This window comes from Sciurus carolinensis, chromosome 1 (genome assembly GCF_902686445.1).
Source record: "Sciurus carolinensis chromosome 1, mSciCar1.2, whole genome shotgun sequence".
NCBI classification, from domain to species: domain Eukaryota; kingdom Metazoa; phylum Chordata; class Mammalia; order Rodentia; family Sciuridae; genus Sciurus; species Sciurus carolinensis.
The window spans coordinates 176,007,965-176,033,327 of NC_062213.1; the positions used below are offsets into that span (position 1 = coordinate 176,007,965).

A 25,363-nucleotide genomic window follows, 5' to 3' on the forward strand; every position below is an offset into this window, starting at 1 on the left:
CACCCCTGGGTTCAATCCCTGGTACCAAAAAAAATCAAACAAACAAAAACATGACACCAGCCAGGAGCAGTGGTGCAAGCCTGTAATCCCAGTGACTCAGGAGGCTGAGGCAGGAGGATTGCAAGTTCAAGATCAACTTCAGCGACTTAGTGAGGTCCTAAGAACTTAGCAAGATCCTGTCTCAAAATAAAAAAAGGGCTGAGGATGTGGTTCAATGGTTAAGTGACCCTGGGTTCAAGCCCCACTACCAAAAACAAACAAACAAAACAGGAAAAAAAAAAGAAAAACAAAACACAGAAAAAACAACCCCACACCAGACCCCCATCCTGGAACTCAAAGCCTCACTCCACTTCTGCCCTCCCAAATGGACCCAGCCCAAGACCCCAAATCCTGTACTAGGATGCCTCCTATTCCCATCAGAAAAGAAATTTTCTCCATGTGACCTTCTTCCCTATTCTCCCAGCTTAGCACGGTAGCTCTGACTTGACCAGCCCTTGTTTAGGGCAGAGATAGGGGCCTAGAACTTGACATTACTGATTAAATAACTGTAATGCACATGTGCAAATTGGGACTAACCTAATAGGAGCTGAGAGCTGCTGATGCTGCTGATACTACTGTAGCCACTCCACTCTTGCCACCCCCAGGACAATGGCAATATTCTGAATGGTTCCAACCTAGGCAGTTTGGCTACATCAGTCCCCTCTCCCACCCAGCAGCTTGAGGGTATCCCCACCACTCTTGACCAAGGCCTGGGTTCAAGCATCTTCTCATTCTTTCCCTGGCTTCCAGGCCCAGGCTTTCAGTTGGTGACAGTGGCAGCAGAAAGGAAGCAGAAGCAACAGTGAAGGTTCAGGTTTACTCTTTGGGAATAGGAAGGGGTGAAAAGGAGAATGTGGGTGGGGGCGCCCCTCAGTAGTCAGCTGTGTAATCTGTGCCATGTAGCCCCCGGCACAGCAGTGTGAACTCCTTCACCATCTCCTTCACCCGCCTCTTGTTCACTCGCTCGCTGAAGGAGGGAAGGGAGAACAGGTTAGCACCACCTACCAATACTGCCACCTCCTCCCTGCCCCAGCTCTGCTCACCGAAGGATCTGTTGGCTGAAGGTGTCCTTCTGTTCAGGACTGAGGCGGGCAGAAGGAAAACCAGGTGGTTGCAGTGCCTCCTTGATCCACAAGCTCAGGAGGCTGAAGCAGTGTTTGTTCAGGGCGAACAGGATATCAGCAAAGCAGTCCATGAGGCTGCGGGAAGCCTGGCCCCCAATGGCCTGAGAGAAAGGGCTTCTCAGTACACCAGGACCCTGCCTCTTCTGCAGCCAGGAGACCTAACCGTGCCCCAGGGTCTCTGGGACAGTTCTGCAGCCATACTGCACAAGTGAGTGCTGCTTTTTGAGAGACAGCTGATCCTCGCAGCAATCCTAACAACTTTTCAGTCATTTAATGGAAGAAGAACCAGAATCTAAGAGCTTAGGAAACCAAAGTCTTCAGCCTCCCAGAAAGCCAACTGCCTCACAGTGAAGGCCTCCCCAGCCCCACCAAATCCCTACTTGCTCTGGCTCACCTCTAGTACTGCCACGAGCAGCATACGACCGTCCTCCTGTACCACCTTTCCCACAGATTCTACTTCCCCACACCGAGGCAGCAGCTCTGTCTGCAGAGGATGGAGAGGCCTGTCAGCCCTGGCTCCTTCCCACCTCTCCCTGAGGATGGCACCTACACACCATACCCCTACCCTCTGGAGTCCTGGGCAGGGCAGGGTAGGGTAGGGGGATCAGTCAGCGTGGGACTCACAAAGAAGCCACAGGAGGCCTTGACAGTAGGTGCCTCAGGGAACTTGAGGGCTAGCACAGCTGTGGGAGAGACAGTGGCAGATCAGATGGGGCCTAAGAATCCTCCCAGGGAAGCCCCAGGCCCACCTGGCCCCACTTACCACACTGGAACACAGCTTTGACATCCAATCGTTCACACAGGAACAAATCCGGCTTCCGCTTCAGAGCCTGCAGGAGGTGGAGCTGGTAAGCCCAGCCCCAGCCAACTCCAAGGACCATCCCCCCACTCACCTGCCACCCCAGTCCCTAACTTCACGCATCACAGGTAAAGGCTGCAACCCAGCCATCTCTGCGGAACCCAGATCACTCCATAGTTCAGTTGGTTAGGCGAGGAACAACCCAAGGGGTTCTGTATACAGGTATGTGTACATGAATGTATAGGTGTACGCAAGAAAGGTTGGGGGTGGGGATCATAATGCAGAAAATTTGGATCACAAGTCACTCCCAGAGCGGAACACTTTTCCTCCCTGTTCCACCAGGGCCAGGCCTCCTGCAGGCTCCAGGTAGCCAACAGTTACTTTGCTTTGATTCACAGAGGAAATCAAGCCCCCCTGGATTTAGGATCATGGTAGCAGGAAGAAGAGACGGCAGGCAGCTGGACATGGAGCCCCCAGCCCAACAACCTCCCACTGTCTCGCCTACATTCCTCAGCCCCCTCCAGTTCCTGCTCAAGAAGAGGAAAAGAAGGACAGGAGCCTTGGAATACCAGCCCCGTGTCCAAGACCCTCTCAGTCATACCCACCCTAGGAGCCAGTGCTGCCATGGGGGGAGCAGATGGGTTGGAGGGGGCCGATGACCTGCCCCAGTTGGTACCAGGACATGATTGGCACATTCTCAGGTCACAAGAGACACTCAGCACAGCTCCAGCAGTCCTCAAACATGGCTGTTTTCCAGCAATGTCCCCAGCGCATATCATATAGGTCCCCACCCTCCAAACCTCACATACCTGCTACCCAGTGTTCACTCATGTGCAAATACCCCCACATGCACCTCATTTGAAAGGCCCTACTCACACACCTCTATCACAACGCCTTACACGCACACACTCTCCCATGTCTGCAACACACCCTCAGCACAATCACACACCCAAACACCCTGCATCCTAAACCATCCACACACCCACACTGTCAGGCTTCCCAGCCCTCCCGCATATGTACGCTCTCCCAACATACCCACAAATACACATTCAAATGCCCTTCCCACCAAAGATACGCTCTTGTGGACACACATACACACACATGTGCATCCAGGTTCAGAACATCCTCCATCCTCACCCCTCCCACTCCCCACTAGACTATAAGTTCCAGGGGAGCACGAATCACGCCTGCATTAGCTCACTATTATATCCTCAGCACCTAGTAGAGTACCAAGCACGTATTATACACTCAATAAATACCTGTTAAATAATTAAGCAGAGACACATTTCATGACCCCAATTCACAGGACTCCCCACCCCACAGGAGCCCCTAACATACAGCACTCTGTATTGCACTAACTCTACACTCCCAAGCCACACTTGCTCAAAGCTGGACATACAACACCACAACACACACTTCTATCCTCCATTAAAAACACTCCTGCTGGGCACAGTGGTGCACACCTGTAGTCCCAGCAGCTTGGGAGGCTGAGGCAGGAGGATCACAAGTTCAAAGCCAACTTCAGGAACTTAGCAAGGTCCTAAGCAACTCAGTGAGACCCTGTCTCTAAATAAAATGTAAAAGAGGGCTGGGGATGTGGCTCAGTAGTTAAGTGTACCTGGATTCAATCCCCGGTACCAAAAAAATCCTCAAAAAACAAAAAAAACCACATTCCTACAGCCCAATACACACCCTCCACCACAAACCCACACTCAACATCCATCAAGCCTAACACATCAACACAAAACATACCACATACATCGATGTACAACATGCATCAATGCACATGCCCACACTTCACATTTATCTCAATGCCCAAAATAATACATATACTACTTACAGGCGATTTCTGCTCTCTTCCCAAATCAAACTCAAAACATACAAAATAAGGTGCAACACACTTAAACACATACCAGACACAAACGCATCCTAATGTGGTCTCACAGTGGAGCCTGCACCCCGCCAACCCGCAGCAGCACAACCTCTCCAGCAGCCAGACTCAGGGCTCCAGTGCGCACATTTACCTTTAGCCCATTCCTCTGGAGCTGCTTCCAGCCTACCTCTCAGGAGCAGGCTGGGAGTGCAGAGGCAGGCAGTTCCCGGCAGGAGCACGGGAACAGTGAAGCCCAGGCCCTTCAACTCCAGCCCTATCCCTGAATGTCCTGGGCAAGCCAGTCACACAGGAACTGCTGGGCACAGTAACCACCACCCACTCCCTTCCCCACTCCCTCCAGGCAGGCCCAGTTCCCTCCCTTCGGGATCAGCCTCTCCCTGGTCTTTGAGCTAATTGAGGCAAGGGGCACTAAAGGAGGATGTTGGGTTATCAACTTCCACGGAAACAGATGAAGAAACTCTATTCAACTGAACAGAAAAAAAAATTTGTCAACAGAAAGCTAAAAATAGGCTTAAATTGAATATCAACATAAGAGAAAGAGAAAGAGAGAGAACAGAACGTGAATGAATAAAACTAAAACACACCTGTGCCAGGAGTTGCATAAATGAATCAACAATATCAGGATGATCCCTGGGCCCTAAAATATAATAAAGATGGAACTTAAGAAAAAATTATACAAACAGCAACTCAACCTCATATAGTTATGTGGGACTGAGAGCCTGCAGGGAGACAGCGTGGGGGCACATGAGCAGCAGGAAGCAAGATAAAGAAACAAAACATACAAAAACCATGAACTGGGAGAAGCCCAACAGAAAGAGACGGCAAAGTGAAGGACGGGCCTGCCCCAGCTCCCCTGAAGGGGCCTTCCACCTACTTCCCACTCCTCCTCAGGCCAGGCCCCCAAGTAATTCCTTGGTGCTCAAGCAATTCTGGACAACACATAACTGAAGAAATAGCCCCCACACTCTTACTGTGGCCTCCAATAGGCTGGGGTAGCCCAATGCTGCTTCTTGGCATATACCTTCCTATCATAGCCATGGAACAGGAGGGCAGGGCTGGTAGCGGGTCAGTCCTTGGCTCCTCCTTTTAAGGCCCAGCTGATGGCCCTAGAGAGTCCAGGGCATCAGGGCCTAAGAAAGTGCCCCCTTACTTCCATGGCTGGAGGGCTCTTGGTCTGGTCAAGAAGATTCCATCTGCTTTAAACCAGAGGATTCCTGCTTGGATAGGGCAGTGCCCTGTGTGCTGTGGGGGCTGGCCAGGCAAGTCATTGGCCTAGGGCAGTAAATGGTGTCAAAAGGGCCAAAATGAGAACCCCACCCTGGTGAGGTCCCTCCACATGGACACAGACTCAGCAGAGAGCCAAGCTCAGGGCTGAGGACCAGCTCCCGCCATCTGGACATGCCAAGAATGAGGGAAACCAGTCACTGTGTCACTCCATGGTGCAGTGGGAAGGTTGAGCCCTATGACTGGGATGACATAACAAGTACTGGGACCATCCTGCCCAGCAAGACAACAACCCCAACTAATATGTTGGTTGGACACCTCTGCCTCCAGTTCTGGTCATTCCCACGGCAAGAACAAGGCATGCACCTGGAGCTCCTGCCTGGGCTTCTCCACTCTCAGGAGGATGCAGTGCAAAAACATCTGCCTGAAACACCATTAAGTAGCTGTGTGATCTTGCGCAAGCCACAAATGCTCAGTTTCCCCATCTGTATGTAACAAAGATAATAATCTCTTTCTTACTTCCTTCTCTAGGATTCTAGGAACCACTAATAAAGGCCATCCCTCTCATCTCTGAACTCTGAGTTACTCAAGTCCTCAAAAGTAAGTCCCAATGTGACCCCATGCCTGGTTCCACTGTAGAAAAGTGGGTTCAATGTTCAGCTCAGTTGCTCTGCTGGAGGTGAGCCAGACAGTGAGGAAGAAAGGTTCCAAGGGTGGGGAGCTTCACCCTCCTTTATTGAACAGTGTCTGAAGCCCACTCTATGCTGGCCTCATTCTGAACAATGGGGATGCAGGGAGAAGAGGGTCAATCTTGCCCTTGCAGGGCACAGTCTAGGAAGAGAGACAGACACAGAAGGTGGTTGTTGTGTGAGGTCGGTGCTGTATCAGCAGTGCGTCCACAATATGGTTTTGGCACAAAGTTATAAGTACCCAATTCTGCCTCAGAGGCACTTTTCTGAGGACTGATGGTCCCCCTCCTGCCTAAGGCCTGACAAGTGAGTGTTCATCCAGTAAGTAAAGGGCACAGGGCATTCCAATCAGAGGAGTTGGTAAGGAAATGGGACAAAATAAGGAAAAAGTCAGTGTGGATCCTGCAGCAGTCATAAGGACACGAGCACATTAGAGTTACACAGAGCTAGCACATTAGAGTTACACCAGAGCTTTGTCACATGGGTGGGAATAGGACAACAACCTGAGGGCAACAGGCAGCAAGGAAAGGGTTTCAACCAGGGTGGGAAAATGCTCAGATCTGTGTTTTATAGACAGCCTTAAAAACTGCTGCATGCAGACTGGATTCCAGAGAAGTGCAGATGGCAGGGGCCATGGAGGGAGAGGAGGAGAGATGAACAGATCCAGGACCACTGGGACCTATCCCAAAGAGGGTAGAAGGAATGGGAGAGGTAGAGTTGAGGACAACTGCATTGGGTTTTTGGTTCAAGTTTCCTCCTAGTTTGGATCTACCCTACACCTCAGAGAAAGAGAGGCCAGGAGCATGGGACCAGACACTGAGGATATAAACAGAGAACACTCTAGACTCTAGCTGAGATCCCTTGGGGGGTTTTAAACCTGGGACTACAAATCCAGGCAAGACTCACAAAACTGGCACAGCAGTGCTCTTTCTTTCCCAGGTTGGAAGCCTGGGTTAGATAGCTGGGGAAGGTTGGAGGCTGCTCTCATATCTCTCAGAGGTCACAAAGAATGGGGGCTGGGACGAGTGTCAAAGGTAGTTGGCTTTGGGCCTACAAAGGACTAAACCTTGATGTGAGGAAAGGATCCACCAATCTGAGTACTTCATGTGCAAAACCCCCAAGCCAGGGCCCAAAGGGAGTGACTAAACCTATAATAATTCTATCAAATATGTGATATCTCCATTTCACAGATATGGAAATGAGGCTCAGCAAAGTTAAGTGACTTGCTCAAGGTCACACAACTAGTTGGTGGTGATGAGCTTAGAATCTAATCTACCTGACTTCAAAGCCCATGCGCTTCCTTCCCATTTCTCATTACATCCCAAAGGAAAGGAGCCAGCCTAGTGCCCCAAGTCCCTCAGAGCTTTGCCCCTTCCTTCCCCCATATCCAGGCTGGCCCTGCACCCAGCAGGCCAGCAGAAGACATCATTCACCCTCTTATCCACTTAAACCTGAAGTGTCAACTATTGTAAGGTGGCAATTGTACTGTTTTCATCCCACAAGTATCCGAGTCCCATGTGCAACTCAGGGGACAGAGACACAGTGGCCAGCTTTGGCTCCCCAGTCAGGGAAGCAGAGGCAGTGGCAGTGGCGACAGCAGCAGAGACCCTGCTCAGGACCTACCTTGCTGGAGAGAGGTGAGTGTGACGGAGGTGACGAGCAGGAAGAGGGCTTCAATTGGGGGAAAGTGGGCCGGCTCATGAGCAAATATGTGGACCAGCTGAAACAAAGCAGAGAACACTGGTCAGCTGAAGCAATTCTTAACAGGTCAGGTCACTATCCCTGAATGTGGTGGGGACCCCAGCCATGCAGCCAGCTGACCCATCCCAGATCTCTGGCTAAGATGACATCCAGAGCACTGGCTGCCCAAACCATAAGGCCCACCTGTCGAGTGAGGTCAAGAGCAGAGGCCTGGGGGATAGTGCTGTACATCCGGCCCAGCATCTCACACAGCTGTGGCACCATGGGGGCAAAGTCATCCAACAGTGTCTTAACAGACTTCTCAAAGATAGCGCACACCGCCTTGGGAAGAAAACACAGGGGCCCTGGTCAGCAGGTCGCCACTGGCTGAAACAGAGCTGAAGCTCTGCCCAGAAGGGGGCTTAAGAAAGGACCTTTACCTAGAAGCCTGGCCAAGCCCTGCAAACCAAGAAGGTAAACAATCTGACCTTCACCCTGAAAGGCAGGGGCACAGGCTGAAGCTTTGCCACTTGACTCTTGCTACTTACATCTCCACCATTTCCTCTCAGGGCACAGCAACAGCAACAAAAGCCTGAACTGAGAAGGGACCAAAGGCAGGTATCTGATGCTATAACAGATACCTGACTGTCACTCAGCCCTAATGTCATAGCCCTTTTGTTGAACACTTCTCGTGATAATGGAGAGTTCTTAATATCTTCCCAAAAGATTCCTCGTCTCTGTAGGACATGATTTCCCTCTCTTATTTCCTCCAGATCACTGCCACCTCTGGCTCCACCTCTGAGAAAAGTCATCATGAGAGCAGAAAGCGAGGGTCAAGGGCTCACCTCCACCACCTGGGCATCATTCAACCACTTGCTCAGCACCTTCTGGATAAGCTGGAAGACCTGCTGCAGCACCACCACCACCTGAAGACACAGGGAGAAATGAGGTGCCCCCACCATCCCTGCCACCCACCCAGGGGGACCTAGGAGTAGGCAGAAGAGGAGTTCAAACCATTACCCCCAACTGCACAAGAACCTGGTGCAGGGTACTCCTGGGGGAAGAAGTGGTTTGCTGACAACCCCAACCCTAGGAATGAAAGAAGACTATTCTGAATTCTAGGGGTTATTTCAGAGGAAGCTTCAAACTGCAATGCAGGAACATCATGAGTACTTCATAAGATTATGACAATTCTGTAAACTTTTTTTTTCTTTTTAAAATTACTCTCTATCCATTCTGCTTAATAAAACCAAGGCAATGGACTAGCCCCTGAAGGAGTGGAGACACTGTCTCACCCAAAGGGACATGGGATAGGGAGTCCCAAGGGATCTGGAGGTGTGGGTAGCTTATGGAGAAGTAGAAAGCAGATAAAGTCCTGAGAGGGGAGGGGAGACACATGATACTGCCACAGAAAAGGCGGCTCTGTGGGACATGGTGGCCTGGGTTTGGGTTAGAGCTACAAGAGCAATTGAAACTGGAGCCAGGATTTGAATGGAGGGGTCAGGATGCCTGTGGCTTCCTTTTCTCCAGGAGAAACCCTGAGGGGGTTCCAGGAACAATGACCAAAGCAGTCCCTCCTATTTGTACTGACCTTTACAGTATGCTAGTACTTACTCAAAACCACACCTGCTACCCAACACAGTCCTATGAGATAAGCAAGTGAGATACTGAGTTTGAGTGGGAAGTCGAGGCTTGCCCCAGGGGAAACTCGTTGTAAGGGTCACTCCAGCCTGCTGTGTCCAGGTTTATCTGCACTGTCCGTGGGGCAGTACTTATCACACTGCTTTGCAGCAATCTGTTTTTATGTATTTCCTCTAGACTGACAGAAACCTGAAGGCAAGAACTATCACCTGTGGAGCATATAAGCATCTTCAGTACTGCAGGGGACAATGAATGCTAGGCAGAAGGACCCAGAGTTGGGGATTGAAGGAAGACCCATAAGAACAGTTCTTGGGGGTTGAAGGATAGTTAGTGCCCCTCAGGGGGCAAACAAACCTCAATGACATCACACCCTTTTGAACTGAAGACAAGGAAAACATCATTCACAGAGCTGAATATGACAATGACATTGCTACAGGGAAGGGAACAATGATAAGATCATTCTTGGGGTGAAAGGACCAACTATATTACCCCCATAGGGCCAGGGAAACAATGACAACATTACCCACAGAGGTGGGGAGTGACAATGACATTCCCATGGGGGAGGGGACAATGGCAAAGACAAGTCACCCACCGGGTTGGGTCCCTGTGGCACTGGCAGCTTCCGGACCTCAGGGCCTTCATGATCATCCTCGTGATGACTGACATCCAGTGTGGTGAAGAGGTTGGAGAGAAGCCCCAAGATGTGGACAATGGCCAGCTTGTTGGAGGGATTGGGCTATGAGGAGAAGTGAATCAAGTTCCAGATCACCTAGCTCCAGCTTGGTCCCCAGCTCGCTCAGGCCCAGCCTCATGTGTCAGTTCTGATCCCACCCCTCAGCAGTCACAGCTCACACAAGGGGAAGCCCCAGAGTCCCAGTACTGCCCTGACCCCCAGAGCTCACTTACTATCTCCTCTGCCAGCTTCTCCAGTTGCTGAATATAGGGCGAGATGAGCGAGTGCAAGTTCTTAAGGATTTCCTCCACCTGCAGGGCTGATAGCAGGAAGCCCAGTGCCTGCATCAGCCACATACACTGGCTTGTCTGTGGGGCAGAAAACATGGACCATCCATTCTGACCACATCTGATTGTGAGTGGGAAGGAGAATGAGCCTCTTGGGGGTGGTTTCCAACAACAGAGAATAAGGGATAAGGGTAAGATAAGGTAGAAATGAGGATTTTTTGGGCTAAGGGGTTCCCACAAGACCCCAAGGAGACACCCTAGAAACTTCTGAGTCGCACCTTGTGGATCTGTTTCATTAGCACATCCTGGAGATAAAATAAACAGGAACATTGTATCAACACAGTGCAGTGCACTCTGAAACCCAGCACCACCCAAGCACTGCCTCTTCCTACCTGGGAGACAGCTACGATATTGGCAGCATAGGGCGGCAAGTCATACTTGCATTCTCGGCAGATCTTCTTAAGGGTGGACACAGAAGAGACAGACAGCTCAGGATTGCCTAGGGCATGCAGCACAAGGGGCAGAACGCTGTTGATCATGACAGGGTGGTCAGCCAGCCATTCAGACAGAGCTCCTGGAAGAAAAAGGGACAGGGAAGGATCTCTGAGACAGGCCAGGTTGATTTTGTACCACCTCCCTCAAGGCAAGCTGAACTCCTGGCAGGGTCAAGTCACAGCACCAGCAGAGGAGTGCTCATTCAGAGGAAAGAATGAGTAAATACACATATGCATGCTCAAATGTGAGCCTCACGGCTGAGGAGCAGGAAGGGATTACTCAACAGAAGCCCAACACTGCTGACCCACTGACAGTGAACTAGCCTCACTAAAATGCAGCTCAGGACACTGTGGGAAGAGCCCCAAGACCTGTAAGGACAGTTGGCTGCAGTGCTGTCTGTGTGTGGAGCCATGTGTCTCTCCCACTTTGGACAGGAAAGAGCAGGCTGGCCATGGCTAAGGATGGCTGCTGGGACTCTAGGAATGTGGTCACGGATGTATGCCAGGTCTCACCAATGGTGAACATGACAGTATCTGCCAGCTGCACGTTGCTGATGCTGATCCGTGGGATGAGACCAATAAGCCCGGGCACCACATCAGAATAGTTGACGTCGATGGTCTCCGCGATGGATTGGAAGCCATACAGCAGAGCCTCTGTGTGCTGGGGAAAGAGGGTGCCACTGGCTTGTCTGAGGAGGAGGGTGTGACAGGTCAGGGAGGGCTGAGGGAATCAGGCTTGGGAGGTACCTGCCAGGAGTAGGGCTCCTCTGAGCTGGTGAGCAAACGGCCCAGCTTGTCATAGAGGTTGCTGAGCAGCTCGGCCCCCAGCATCTCATAGACATACATGAGCGTGTCTGAGATGTCCACCCTGAGAAGCAGATGAAGGCCTTTTACACTGCCTGGATCCTGACCCAGGTCCAAGAGCTTACCCCAGGACCCCCAACCCCTGAAAAATGCCTAAAGAATAGAGAAAGGAGTCCCAGAATTCAGGAAGTCTGGCCTTGGGCCCCTCCCTGATTGCCTTCATTATTTAGCTAGGGTTGGCCTGCTACCATCACCTGTAAATTCGGAACTGCTCCTTCTCATCTGAGGACCAGAATCCATATTCCTCATCAGAAGGGAACTGAGCTTTGTGCAAAAGCACATCCACCAGCTGGAAGTAGACTGGTCGGTACACTTGCTGGTACACAGCCTGCTTCTCTGCCTCAAAGGATAGAATGTCATCCTGAGAGAGTTAGGGAAGAGAGTTAGCCACTTTACCAGAAGCCATAGAAGCCCAAGGATCCACCTTCTTCCATGATGTCCCAGACCTACTGGTGGTCACACAGACATACCTGCAGTGTATACCAGAAGGTGAGAGTTAGGGAGCTAGTGGTCTCATTGACAGGATAGTGGCCAGGGATGCCTGTGCAGAACATGATCATGTTGACAAGTGCCAGGAAGCTCTGCCAGTGCTCTACTTGATCCAGCAAGGCCCTACAAGAGGAGGAGATATAGTAAGGTCATTCCACCTCTCCAAGGGGGTTCCACAATCCCACTGCTTAAAAGGCTCTGCTATCCTACCACCAGTTGCCCCTGACTCCCTACCGGGAGTGGTTCTCGCCCAGGGCCACAGCGATGCGACAGATGCCATGGGAAGTTTCCATGTCCCCATTTTGCACTGCTTGTCGCAGTTGTTCCTGCAGTCCCAGCACCAGTGGGATGAGTTTCAGAAGTGTGTTCACGTACCTAGAGGCATAAGGTGAGGAGACCCATCAGAGCTGTCTGCTCAATCCCCACCAAGCTTTGAGAGAAAGGCACAATCTCCCTGTCTTCCATCAAAGCCCCCTCCTCTCAAATCCTAAGCAAAAAAGAGGTTGTGGTCTAGGGCTGGGGATATAGCTCAGTTGGTAGAATGCTTGCCTCATAAGCACAAGGCCCTGGGTTCTAATCCTCAGCACCACACACACACACACAAAAAAAAAAGGTCAAGGTCTACATGATAGCTTTGATGCTGCCCATCTTGGGACAAACTTTAGGTCCCAAGAGAACTCTGGGAAGTATGAAATGGTCAGTGTTACCAGCTGAGTTGTGTCCTCCAGGTGACTAAAAGTTGATGTTGGAATGGGTTAAAACTTTTGAGGTTGGGATGAGGTGAATGTATTTGTATGTCAGAGTGACATGAATTTTGGGGACCAGAAGGAAGACTATTATGGGTTGAAGTGTGTCCCCCAAAATGATACACTGAAACCCTAACTCCCAATACCCCAAATGTGTCCTTATTTGGAAAAAGGCTCAATACAAACAAGGTCATACTGGAGCAGGGTGGGCTCTGAATCCAATGCAATTGATGTCCTTATAAGAAGACAGGTGAAGGGCTGGGGTTGTGGCTCAGTGGTAGAGCACTTGCCTGGCATGTGTGAGGCACTGGGTTCAATTCTCAGCACATGTAAATAAATAGATAAAATAAAGGTCCATTGACACTAAAAAAAAATATTTTAAAAACAGAAGACAGGTGAAGACAGAGATATGCAGGGAGAATGCCCAGTGGGGATGAAGGTAAGCCTGGAGTTACACAGCTGTGAGCCAAGGAAGATTGAAGATTGATGGCAAGCCACCAGTAGTCAGGGAGAGGCAGGGAAGGAGTCTCCTGCACTTTTCAGAGAGAGCACAGCCCTGCTGACACCTTAATGTCAGGCTTCTAGTTTCCACAATTATGAGATAATAAATTTTTGTTGTTTAAAGCCACGCAGTTTGAAGTAGTTTGTTACAGCAGCCCTATGAAACTAATACAGTCATTGTTAGGAAAGAATGACAAGGTGGGAGTGTCAAGACTCCTGTTAAAGAAGACTTTAGAAGGCAGCAAAGCTCATGAGAGCATCAATCCCACCCTCTAGCAAACCCCAATTCCTGTGAAGTCTGGTGGTGTAGGAAGAGGAAGATGTAGATGATGAATTCAGAGAGAGCTAAGAGGCAAAATGGACAAGACTTGAAGAGAGACTGGATACAAAGATTGGGAAGTCAAGGGCAACTCTCCAAAAAGAAGAGGGTGAAGCCACTTACTAAGATCTGGAAGGGAGGGTAAGAGGAACAGTACCACTTTTATTGAGAGGTGGAAAAGTGCTAAATTCAGAATCAGGCATGATATGCAAGCAGAGGCATTTAGAAAGAACAGGATGTAAAACCCTGAAGCCCAGCAGAGAGGTAAAAAAAAAGAGACAAAGATTCGAGTCATCAGCTAACAGTTGGTAACTGAAGGTCTGGGAGTAGATAAGAACTGCCTAGGGAGAAAAAGTTTTGAATGAGAGAAAAGAAGGTGGTCCAGGTCAGGGGCCTGAAGCAAGATGATCCCTAAAGGAGGAGTAGAGGAAGCTTAGTACCACAAAGGAGACTGACAGAAGGCTAGCCTGATCCCAATCTGTGGGAACCAGATTAAGCAGAGGAAGTCATACTCTTAGGGGAGATCAGATGCTTGGAATCTCCATAGCATACTGCAGCAATCTATGACGGGAAGGAGGACTGAGGATCCAGAAGAATTTCTGTCTGGACTTGCTCCAAGCAGGTGGTGAGGCAGTAGGCTCACAACCTTAGTGGGAAGATCAGAAGGACAAAAAGATGCAACCAGCCCAGGGATGTTGGCTTCCTTCTTCACATCCCCATTCTGGCAGGAAAGGCCATCCATACCAGGACACCCTGATTCAGAGACAGCCCCAGAGGGTGCCACCGGGAGACAGCTGGGATAGCTTGTCTCATGCCCCTGACACAGGCTGCACCACCAGACAATGGGCACCTTCAGGCCAGACTCTGGCACAAAGAACAGGGGCAGGGACAGAGCTAAGACCCACAAGCTCCCCAGAAGCTGAGCTGGGGATAAGAGGTAGTACCTATAGCATCTCCACTGTATTCCAAGACTCCCTTCACCTGCCAAAGTTCATACAGATAGTAGGTACTCAGTGAGGATTCTTAATTTGTCTCACCTGAGCTTCATGGTAGGCTAAGTCAAGGACAACAAAGCTAAGAAGGGCTCAGAGTATTATTCAGGGTCAAACAGCAACTTAGAGACAGATTCCAGGTTGAGACAACCCTTGAAACTGCTATAGATCTGCTTCCCTTTCAGAGTTCAAACAAAAATTTCTCAGTCCTTATCTCCAGTTCTAATTGAAGGGAGCCCCCAACATTCTGTCTAATTCACCTTTCCTCTTCTTCCCAGCCCCCAATGAAAAGCGATTACAGGATTAAAAGCATATTTTATGGAAAAAATACATTTCAAAGTCGAGAACCAGGAAGCAGCAGCACAGCTGTGGAAGAGCAGAAAAAGGACTACTTGTATGCAAGCTCAGCCGGGGGAAAGGTTGATGTCAGAGCACCTGGGGAAGGCAGCACTTGGATGACCCAGGAATCAAAGCCACTGAAGGTGACTTTCTTAAGCCAAAAATAGGAAACTAGACTGTACAGAGCAAGTCCCAAGCTGACTCTGGTCTGGATATAGCCCACCCAGGGGGAAAACTCATGCATAGATTTCCTGTCACCTGAGCACAATGCCTGTGACCTGTGAATGGACAGAATAAGCCTAAGGCCCCAGAAGTTTCTAGGTTTGATGGAGGAAGACTGGGAGGATGACTTTAGAACCACAGCTAAGACTGGGTTCAAAGGACCTGGTGCTGTTGGTCAGCTCCAGCAGCTGGGGCAGGGCTGCTGGGGACTCCTTGGCTGCTGCTCACACTGAGCTCAGCCCAGACCTGCAATCAGAGCTCTGGGAGAAGAGCTGAGAAAATGGGAAGAGTTGCTAAGCAACCAAGGGGCTGCAGCCAATGGGTACCCAGGAGGCTGTGGGTTCCTTCACTGGCTCCTTGCTCGCTCATTCGTTCAGAAGAGAAGGGGCATCAATTACCTGTCGAAGCCCTTGAGACAGGCTGGGTGGGTAAACTTGGATGTATCCAAAGACACCCTACATCACCCTGGTGCTTGTGCTAATCAATTTCTTTTAGCCACCAATTATCTTAGCCCACTAAACACTTGAGCTGGGACCCGGTATTCACCTTATGAGCGAAAACTGAGAAGCCAGGAGACAAGTGATCATACTAACTGCCAATGCAATAACAATACCAAATACTAGCAACTGTCACTTAGAGAGTACACAGGAATCATGCTAAAACTTTACAGACATTTCTTATTTAATCTTCATAACAAAAGGTTCCCCCTGCTCCCCAGTACTAGAGATTAAACCCAGGGGTGCTGTACCACTAAGCTACATCCCCAACCCTTTTTATTTTTTATTTTGAGACAGATCTTGCTAAATTGCCCAGGCCGGTTTCAAACTTGCAATCCTCCTGCCTTATTCTCTCAAATTGCTGGGATTACAGGTATGCACCACTGTGCCCAGCCCAAAGCAGTTTTCTTCTTCTTCTTTTTTTTCCCTTAAAACCAACCCTAAGCCAGGTGCAGTGGCACATATCTGTAATCCCAGCAGCTCAGGAAGCTGATGCAGGAGCATTGCAAGTTCAAAGCCAGCCTCAGTAAGTTGCTTAGTAAGGCCCTAAGCAACTCAGTGAGACCCTGTCTCATAATAAAAAATAAAAAAGCTAGGGATGTGGTTCAGTGGTTAAGCTTCCCTGGGTTCAACCCTGGGTACAAAAAAAAAACAAAAAGTGTTTTGTAAATAAAACTCATTTTTTTTTTAATTTAAAGTTTTAAAAATCAGTGGTTAAGCACATTATCTACATGTATGCACGCTTTAGCCACTGATCAACTAGACTCATTGTCTACTGCAAAATTCAGTTTCTACTTCTTATGCCCAATTCTAATAGTAAACAGCTTAGTTGGGTGTGGTGGTGCATGCCTGTAATCCCGGCTATGCAGGACAAGTTCAAAGCCTTGCAAAGCTTAGCAACTTAGCAAGACCCTAAGCTACTTGGTGAAATCTTGTCTCAAAATAATAAAATAAAAAGAGCTGTGGATGTGACTCAGCAGTTCAGCAACCCTGGGTTCAATCCCCAGTACCATGAACAACTTCAATCAACTTAACAGTATGTGCATTTAACATTATGTGCATTTCTCTTTTTTTAAAAAAATAAGGTTACCACTAAATTTATCACATATGGTACAAGAACCAAACACAAGTATACACAACCACACATTCTGTCCCCAATTTAAAACATGTGACATATCAATGACCTATATGTACAAATAGGTGTTACTGACTCCCCCACCCCCTTACAGAGGGGCCCATGAAAGAATTCCAATTACTCAGGGAATTAAAGTAGTGTTTATCAGGTGCCAACCCTATTCACCTTATCCTATAAACCTTTACAACAGCTCTGGCAGTTTGATATGATCACCTTAATTTTTTACTGATAAGGAAACTTGGGTTATTCCTGCAGGCAGTCTCTTTCAGTAGTTCTCCCTTAACCTTATCTTTGAAAGGTCAAGTGTCAGGTCTCCAGTCTTGCCCTTTCTAATCCAACTTATTCCAAAAAACTGCTTTAAATTCTTTACTAACTTTACATCATCCTCAGGATGAAGATCACACTCTTAAGTTTGGCTGACAAGGTCCTGCATGATTCGGGCCTGGATCTCCTACAACTAATGGCCCCTAAACCTTGCTATCTAATCATACCAATGATTTACAAATCACCACTCGATGTACTCTCACACCTTTCTCATCCATTGGCTCTTGCATCTGTCTGGACTATCCTTCCCATATCCATTACTTCCATCTGGCTAACTCTTACAAGCCTTCCAAACATAGCTTGGAAGTCTTTCACAACCCTCAGACTACATTAAATGCTGAGATGCTGCCTCTGGGTTCCTAGAGCCCCCTGCTTTCTCCTTTGGTTTTCATCACACTAATGGTACATGCTCATTTGTGTGCCTACCAGATTGTGAGCTCCTGACATGCATAAGTTGAAGCATTCATCTATGTGCTCCCAGATGCTCAGTACAGAACCCAACGCAGCAAACATTTGCCAAACACTTCACTATATTCACCTTCTTCCAGGTCCTTGAATTCATTACTGGCCTGCCCACCACAAGTCTTTGCACCTGCTGTGGTTTCTGAAGCTGGGAACATTCCTTTTCCTCACCCAATCTCCCTCACCTCCACCCTTCCCTATCAGATAACTGTTTCTTTTCATCCATTCAAAAATTGAATGTTACCATGTGCCAGGCACAATAAGACAAAGTAAAATGACAGTACTTGTCTTCACAAAGTTGAGTGACTAATGGGGAGATGTGTGCTGATTTATAATGAGATCAGGTTGTAGGATAAGAAGGGAAAATACTAAGAGTCCATAAATAATATAACAGAAGACCAAGTTTAGTCTTAAAAATCATGGGGGACTTCCCTTTGGAAGTGAAATTTGAGGCAGAGGTGATACATCAAGTACATGATCAAAGACTGGAAGAAACATGGGACATTCGGAAAACTGAAAAGACCAGGTAAGAGGATAGTAGAAAGCAAGGAGAATGGCATGAGAGGAGGCTGGTGTTACCACACTGTGCAACTTATTAAGGACTGTGAGCCTCAAGGAAGATTGTGAACTTTATCCTAAGAGCAGAGAGAAGCCTCCGAAGTGTTCAGATCAAAAAGAAAAGATTAGATCCTCATTTTCAAAAGATGACTCTGGCTACTGGGACAATAAAGGATACAAGAGTTAAAACCAGGGACTTGGTGAGAAAACTATTGAAATCCGGTAGAGAGATGATGACAGCTTGGACTAGGGTGGTAACAGTGGAAATGAAAAAGAAAAGGTCTTCAATATGGTCAGGAGCAGAACAGCCAGGACTTGGTGACTAGTTGAGAGAAAGAGAATGGACAAATATTTTAACTGAATAATTTGCTGGATGATTAATTGTGTGTATGTCTGGTTGGCCCTCTAAATCATGAGGACAGGGAGCATGTCTTATTTGGTTTCTTATTATACCTCTAGTATAGGACCAAGCATGCACTCCACTAATGTTTACTGAACAGATGGATGAATATGTGGCTGGCAAGCAGGCTCTCTCTCTGGGCAAGTGGGGACCAGCTCACCTCTGGGCATCAGGTTGCGAGATGGCATTGACGATTGCCTCCACACTGCTGTCAAAGAGCTCCGAGTCCTGCAGAGCAGCAAAGGCAGCCTGAATAAGTGCCTCACAGTCCTGCAGTGGCACTTCCAGCTGTACCCAGCTGGAGAAACACTTGAGCACCTTCTGACGCACACAGCTGGGTGAGCTGGGCTGCTGTAGCAGCTGCTCCAGCAATGGGAAGACAGCCCCGCACTCCACTGCCAGGCTGGCCCGCACCAGGCCTTTGCGGTACTGGGGCAGGCGACTGGTCTGGAACTCCTCAGGCAGCACTGTCAGCAGCTCTAGCAGGGCCAGGCAGCGGCCCTGGCCATCCACTGGTGAGTCCTCAGCCTGGAAAAGTCTTACCATATCTGCCACAGCACATGGCCAAGCATCAGGCATCATGCTGAGAGCCAGTGAGGCCAGCGCCACGCACAACCGAGTCAGCACAATCTTGGAGCCACTGGCAAAGCGGGTGATCTGGGTGAAGAGCTGTGCCTTTAGGCTTTCATACTGATCAGTGGGGATATCACTCCAATAGCGAGAGATCTTGATGTGTAGGGCACTGGCCCCAAAGTACTGGATCTCAGGCACCTTGTCGGGCTGCAGTAGCTGCCAGCTGAAGTGCCAGGCCTGTGGGGATACCTGGGCCTGCATCAGCCACTTCTGAGCCAGGTTCTTGTTCTCAATGTTGGGATCGTAGTAGAGCTGGTGCAGCGCCTGCAGGACAGCACAGGACTGAGCAGATGCTGGCCACTCTGGATTCTGCCAGAGCCCAGAACAGAGGGTGTGACTTGTTCCTGCAAGACTGCTCCCTCTCCCTGACTGGGTGTTGAGCAGAAAGGGTGGCTCAGGGCTTTGCAATGTTTTCTGGACCCGGGGTCCTGCAGATATCTTGACAGCCTGAATCTTGCCCATGTTCTATATATCCTCTTCTTATTAGCAAAACGGTATGGGTTCAAAGAGGGAATCTCCAAGGAAAGCAGAAAGAGGAGGCTGAGCTCCCCAAGGGAAGGCACTCAAGGGCAAGGCCCAGGTGGGTGGAATGGTTCCATAGGGATGAAGCTAAGCCTGAGATGAACATGGAATAGCCTGAGGGGCCCTGACCCTCCCAGGCACAGCTGCTCCCATCAACGCCAACAGCTCCATTCTTTCCCCAGGATCATCCCTAGATCACTCCAGATGCTGGCACCAAAGCTAATATGAAATCTAAGCAGGACTAACACTTATGCCAGGCAGCACTGGGACAGAGACATATTAGAAGGGAGAGTGAAAACATCCCTCAGACAGCTCAAGTGCAGTTTCAACAAGCTGATCCAGAGAAACCTTTGGCATCACTGCAGCCCTGGCAAACGCCTAGCCTGAAGCTGTCAGCTAGCAGAATCCCCAGGGCTCCAATTGCAATGGGATTTCATGCAATAAGAAAACACTGGCTTGTCTCCCTGGTAGTATATGAAACAGGGCACCACCATGCCAACACTGTCCAGCCCCAAGAGGTGGGAGAGTGAGACCAAGACCTTGGCTCCTAAACAGGCTTCATTCAACTAGGTTTAGCCCTATCTATACCCCTGACAGATAGTTATGGCCACTGTCCCTTGTTTGGCCCCTCTTGGTATGCTTCAGGGATACCAAGAGGCATAAAACTGAAGCAGAAGGGATGCACTCTCAACATCTGTTATGGCACACAGAGCTCAAGAATAAAAAGTGAGGGGCAGGGGTTGTGGCTCAGTGGTACAGTGCTTGCCTAGCATGTGTGAGGCACTGGGTTCAAACCTCAGCACTGCGTATAAATAAATAAAATAAAGGTCCATCAATAACCAAAAAAAGAAGAGAAAGAATAACAAGTGAACATCTGCAACTATTCCCTGCTTTCCAGCAAGGTAGCCCCATGTCCCCTTATATCCCAAGGGGCATGCATTCCTCCATTCCAGGCTGCTGAGAGCAGAACACAGAATAGACCCAAAGAATCAGTTCAGAAAAGATGTGCTGGGCAGTGGGATAGCCTGGGAGGGGTATGGCAGGAAGCTATATAGGCAAGTGAGCAAGGAAGGCCCTGTAAGGTTGCCAGCAGGGCAGGACCCTTGGGCCCAGCACAACACTAGAAAGCCAGCCCCATTCCTGCCTTCCTAGGACTGGTTTGGCTTCCATCCAATCAAGGAAGGACCCTTCTCAAAAAAAAAGTGAAAACATAACCCAGATTGTTTTAGTGCCAGATATTTCTGAGCCCTTGGCTGAATAAAGTCAGGATGAGGATGATTGGCATCAGAATGGTTCCTGGGGGTGGGGGTGGGGGGTATGTTACTGAACTGCAGGTCTCCTGGGTTGCTGGTTTCTATGGCACCCTCATGCATTTCCCATGGAGCTGGACAACAACCAGTCTGGCTGGAAGGTCCAAGTCATCAGTACCCTGAAGGGAACAGCCCAATACCCAAGAGTATCTGTCCATAGGGGATCTGTGTCTTAAGGAAAGCCAAAAATAGCCCATTAGATACTGCAACACTGCTGTCCTGCCTGCCCAGAGAGACAGCAAATGCCAGGTGCTCTGGGGGCACTATCCCAGCGGGCACCCAGCCCAGGCCTGAGCTCTGGCATTAGTGTCAGTCCCCAGAACTTCTGCTCTGTCACTGGGGTTCCCACCCCAGAGCCCTCATACCTTCTCCACGTTCTCCACAGTGAAGTCCAAGGCTGGTGCTGCTCCAGCCCCTGCAGCCCCCGGCTGCTCCTCCCGCCGCTCCATCTTTGCTCCCTCCCTGGCAGGGAGGTGGACCCTGATCTGTTTCCTGCCCCAGCCCCTTGGCTGCTGGCCCCTGCTAGACCCCGGTTTGGGCGCCCAAGGACTGGTGGGGTAAGGGGGTGCCCAGGGAGGGCATGGCTGCCAAGGCCTCCCCACCTCGTTTGGGGGTGGGGAGCTTGCCAGAAACCAAAGAGGGTGCTCTTAGGAGAAGACCCACTAAGGGGGACTCCGAGGAGGGAGGCGTCAGTGAGGTGCTCCCAGGCGCTGGTCCCAGTGATAGGTCAAGGTTCTGTCCCTAGAATCTATGAGGAGGAAGTCATTGGGGAGGGAGGCCTATGGGGGAAACCGAGTCCCTGACCCGTGAGGAGTCACAGGGTCGACGGCCTGTGTCGACAACACGCTCGTCTGGGTGAGCGCTTGGGTGCTATGAGGAGGTCACGGGGCTGGGGGGTCACGGGGAAGAAAGCCCTTCGCGGGTTACGGAGGCGTCCAAAGAAGCGCGGGGGTGCAGCTTCGCGAGTCTGGGGCGAAGAGTCCGTGAAGTTGAGGGGCTGTGGCAGGTCCCCTCCGTTCGGCCTGGCCCGCGCTCTGCTCACAGCCCAGCTCCGGCCCCGCTACCGCCGCTGCCTCCGCCCCAGTGACTGACAGACGAGCCGGCCCGGCCGGGACGGGGCGGGGACCTCAGCAAGGCGCGGGCTGCCCCGAGCGCCTGTCACCGACTCCGCTAACTCAGGCCCCCACCCGCGCCTGCCCTGGCCCGGCACGTCCCGGCGCAGCCCGGCACGGCCCAGCGGAACTACACGGAAACTCATTCCGGGTCCTAGGCCCTGTCCTCGCGCCAGCTCGCGCGCCCCCGAGCAGGCGAAGGAGCCGTGCGCCACCCGAGGCCCCGGCCGGACCAAGGCCCCGCCGCTGCGCACCCTGGGAAGTGTAGTCCTCCCTGAGCTTAGCCGGAAGACGGCTTCTGGCGGAGTGGCTGGCGGGAACACGTGGATTAGGGACGGGCGGAACTCAGCCTGTCCCAGGCCTACCCCGGCTGACAGGCACTCCTAGGCACACCGACGGTGGGCGCTGAGAAGTAACTCCTCGGGAGGATGTGACTCAAGGGGCCTTTGGGTGAATATGGGAGCCGGGCTGGAGAATGGAGGGGAGGGGACCAGTTCACTTAGATGCTTTCCCGCTGGCACAACGTCGGAACCAGGGAAGGAGCCGTTTTTGAGAAAGCCAACAGTAACACCCAGAGAAGTTAAGAGAAGGGTCTTGGTCAACTTCTAGAATAAAAATAAGGGTGGTTTTCTGAACCACTCAATAAGCAACCAGGAAATCACATACCATGGACAGTGCTCGGAGGAATTTCATAAGTTTTCTTTATGTATACAAGTAAGAGTAGCACATATTTGAGTGCTGGGGCAGTATTTTGCATATCTTAGGTTCAGTTTTCTCAACAACTCAGAGATAGATCCCAGAAATCTCTGCCTTTCACCCCTGCAGTTATCCTTTTATTAACTTCTGCCAGCTGTCCCAACAAGGATGAAAAAAATACTAATTAAAAACTAAAGGACTTCTATATATGAGTTCAGATGGCAGAAGCTGGCATGAGACCTGAGAAGTCAATAAACACTTCTCTGAGAAGGAGAAATTTGATCTGAACCTGAATAATGAGAGCCTGGGGAAGAAGGGGGGATCACTTAGCTGGCAAGCAAATTCTAGTAGGATTCTCCTCACTCAGCACATCTTTATCAAGAAAGTGCTCAATGAACATTAGTTATTTGTGATCCGTTTAAGGGGATCTATGTGGGGTGAGGAAGAGGGAGGGAACAAATAACAGATGTGATTTGAAAAACAAATTGGGAACAATATACTCTTGTAGGAGTTTGTATATTATCCTAAGTGCAATATAAAGCCATGATGAGGTTTCAAGTGGGCAGTGATGATTGCATTTGCATTTTAGAAAAATATCTGTAGCATTGAAGGAGGAAGGGGTAGAGGTAGGAAACATTTGGAAGGAGGAAACAGGAAGCCAAAATAGAGTGACTGATTCCAGGCCTGGACATAGGGTGTGAAATACCCTGGGCCTGGTGTGGACTGGAAGTTTTGCTAGTGGCAGATGGGTGAGGGGAAGTTAAAAGCACAAATTCTGGACTAAGATGTGAGTTCAAAAGTGCCTTATGCCTTTTTCTAGTCATGAGACTTTGACTTCTTTTGAAACAGATTTTTCCAGCAAAGGACAAACTGAAATAGTACTTAAGTAGGACTTGGCCTGGAGGCTGCAACTTGGTTGGTGTGAGTTTTCTTTCTGCTTCCAATCCAGAGTTCCTTGTCTTCACCTCAAGGTTTCCCCTGACAGAGGAAGAAGCCACTCACCAACAACAGTTCCTGAATATGCTTCACAAACCCCTGGGGGACAGATGGACTGAAGTTGGCTGTGGGATATTTCTGGGAGCCAGACCAAAGGGTATCTCCAGGAGATGGGATGGCAGTGCAGGGTAGCTTAGAGCCAAGTGGGGGATGAATCTGTGGAAGCCAGTTACAGAAGGGTTCTTACCTTACAGACAAGAATAGGACACACGGGGGTCAGAACCTGTGACAACTCTGGGAGGGGTCTGGAAAGAACATTTGCAAAGCCAAGGAAAATGGGATAAGGAACTTCTCTTGGCCACCTGGAACCACTACTGATACATGTTCATGTCAAATTATTCATCTGAGTCAGGTGCATTTGCACACGCCTGTAATCCCAGTGACTCGGGAAGCTGAGACAAGAGGATTGCAAGTTTGAAACCAGCCTCAGCAACTTAGTGAGACCCTGTATCAGAAATAAAAATAAAAAAGGGCAGGGATTATGGCTCAGTGGTAGAGTGTTTTTGGGTTCAATCTCTAGTACTACACACAAAAAAACAGACTGATACCTATTTATCATCTATTTACCTATCTTGAAAGCATTTCATCCCAATATCTAGTTATCTAGCTATATATGTTGGAAGCTTTTTGGTCTAGCAACATAGTATGAATTTGGTCTACAAAACCTGAGGAGAGTCTGTTTGCTTGTAGTTAAGAATTCTCAGGGAAGATCACCTCTAATTTCCTTTCCACTTAGCACCAAGGTTGGATGCAGGCAATTTTCTCTGTAGTCCCCTGGTTGAGGGGGAGAGGTCAGGAAGGAGAGGCAGGTGTATTCCCTACAGTCTTGTATTTGGGATTGAGGCCAAAGTGCTCTACCATCAAGACACACCCGCTGGAGGCAGGGGGCAGATTCATTCCTAATTCCCTCACAGTGCGGGCCTACCTCTGGGGTCCTCAGCTTATGGAGAAAATTTGAGATAGAATTCTCATGGTGAATGGGCCTTTAATTTTGTCTTCTTTCTCATATGCTTAGGGAACCCTTGAAAACTGATGTTCAGGTTCACTGGGTATAGCAAATGTCCTCAGAATCAAAGACAATTACAGAGTTTTGCTTACCTTTGTAGCTTCCTGTTTTTATTTATTTATTGCCCTCAATGTGTATGCTTTTGCCAGTTCATGGATGCATTTAATTTTTAAAAATGTGTATTTCGCCTTGTATTTTTTAGTTGTCAGTAAAAAAGCATAGCTCAAGTCCGTAGCCACTATGTTGCAAGAAAATTCAATGGGAAATTTTCAGTCCTTTTGTGACTAGATTTTTCTGCTGCATTTGACCCTGTTGACCACTGGCTCCCATTCTCCTGTTGTTTTTTGTTTTGTTTTGTTTTGTTTTGATTTGTTTGTTTTCCTCTTCCTCTCTGATCGCTCCTTTCTGGTCTCCTTCACCAGCTTGTTCCTCTTCCTCAACCTGTTCCAGGACTTTAGTTTTGTTTTGTTTTGGTACCAGGGATTGAATCCAGAGGCACTGAAACACATCCCCAGCCTTTTTTTTTTTTTTTTTTTTTTAATTTAGAGACAGGGTCTCACTAAATTGCTTAAGGCCTCACTCAGTTACTGAGACTGGCTTTGAACTTGTGATCCTCTTGCCTCATCTGCTGGGATTATAGGCATCTGCCACCCCACCCAGCTCTCCTTCTTCTCTTATCCTTCATTATCTACCACT

General features: G+C 49.4%; 1 protein-coding gene across 2 annotated transcripts; it reads right to left on the reverse strand.

The window, feature by feature from the left end:
• Positions 1-837: 837 nt before the first annotated feature.
• Ipo13 (importin 13) lies at positions 838-22,048 on the reverse strand. 2 transcript variants are annotated; one of them, XM_047561758.1, is made up of 20 exons: positions 21,223-22,043; positions 18,553-19,289; positions 12,132-12,272; positions 11,879-12,020; positions 11,603-11,769; positions 11,292-11,412; positions 11,058-11,205; positions 10,443-10,624; positions 10,329-10,355; positions 9,997-10,131; positions 9,683-9,826; positions 8,295-8,375; positions 7,654-7,791; positions 7,393-7,489; positions 4,441-4,493; positions 1,927-1,993; positions 1,788-1,846; positions 1,558-1,647; positions 1,083-1,264; positions 838-1,006 (listed from the first exon to the last, which is right to left on the reverse strand). In XM_047561758.1, the coding sequence occupies exons 1-20, from the start codon at positions 21,304-21,306 to the stop codon at positions 910-912; spliced, it is 2,892 nt and encodes a 963-aa protein (XP_047417714.1). In that variant the 5' UTR covers positions 21,307-22,043; the 3' UTR covers positions 838-909. The 2 variants fall into 2 exon arrangements, 1 of the variants encoding a protein (XP_047417714.1); XR_007109869.1 differs by lacking the exons at positions 838-1,006; positions 1,083-1,264; positions 4,441-4,493 and having other exon boundaries at positions 1,564-1,647; positions 21,223-22,048.
• Positions 22,049-25,363: the final 3,315 nt, after the last annotated feature.

Excerpts from the sequence above, each read along its gene's own strand:
- Ipo13 (XM_047561758.1), bottom strand. The coding sequence starts at position 21,306 with ATGGAGCGGCGGGAGGAGCAGCCGGGGGCTGCAGGGGCTGGAGCAGCA. Across the intron at positions 7,792-8,294 it reads ATGATGCCCAGGTGGTGGAG|GCGGTGTGCGCTATCTTTGA; the intron begins GTGAGCCCTTGA and ends TTTCTTCCCAAG. Across the intron at positions 1,847-1,926 it reads CAAAGCTGTGTTCCAGTGTG|CTGTGCTAGCCCTCAAGTTC; the intron begins GTAAGTGGGGCC and ends TCTCTCCCACAG.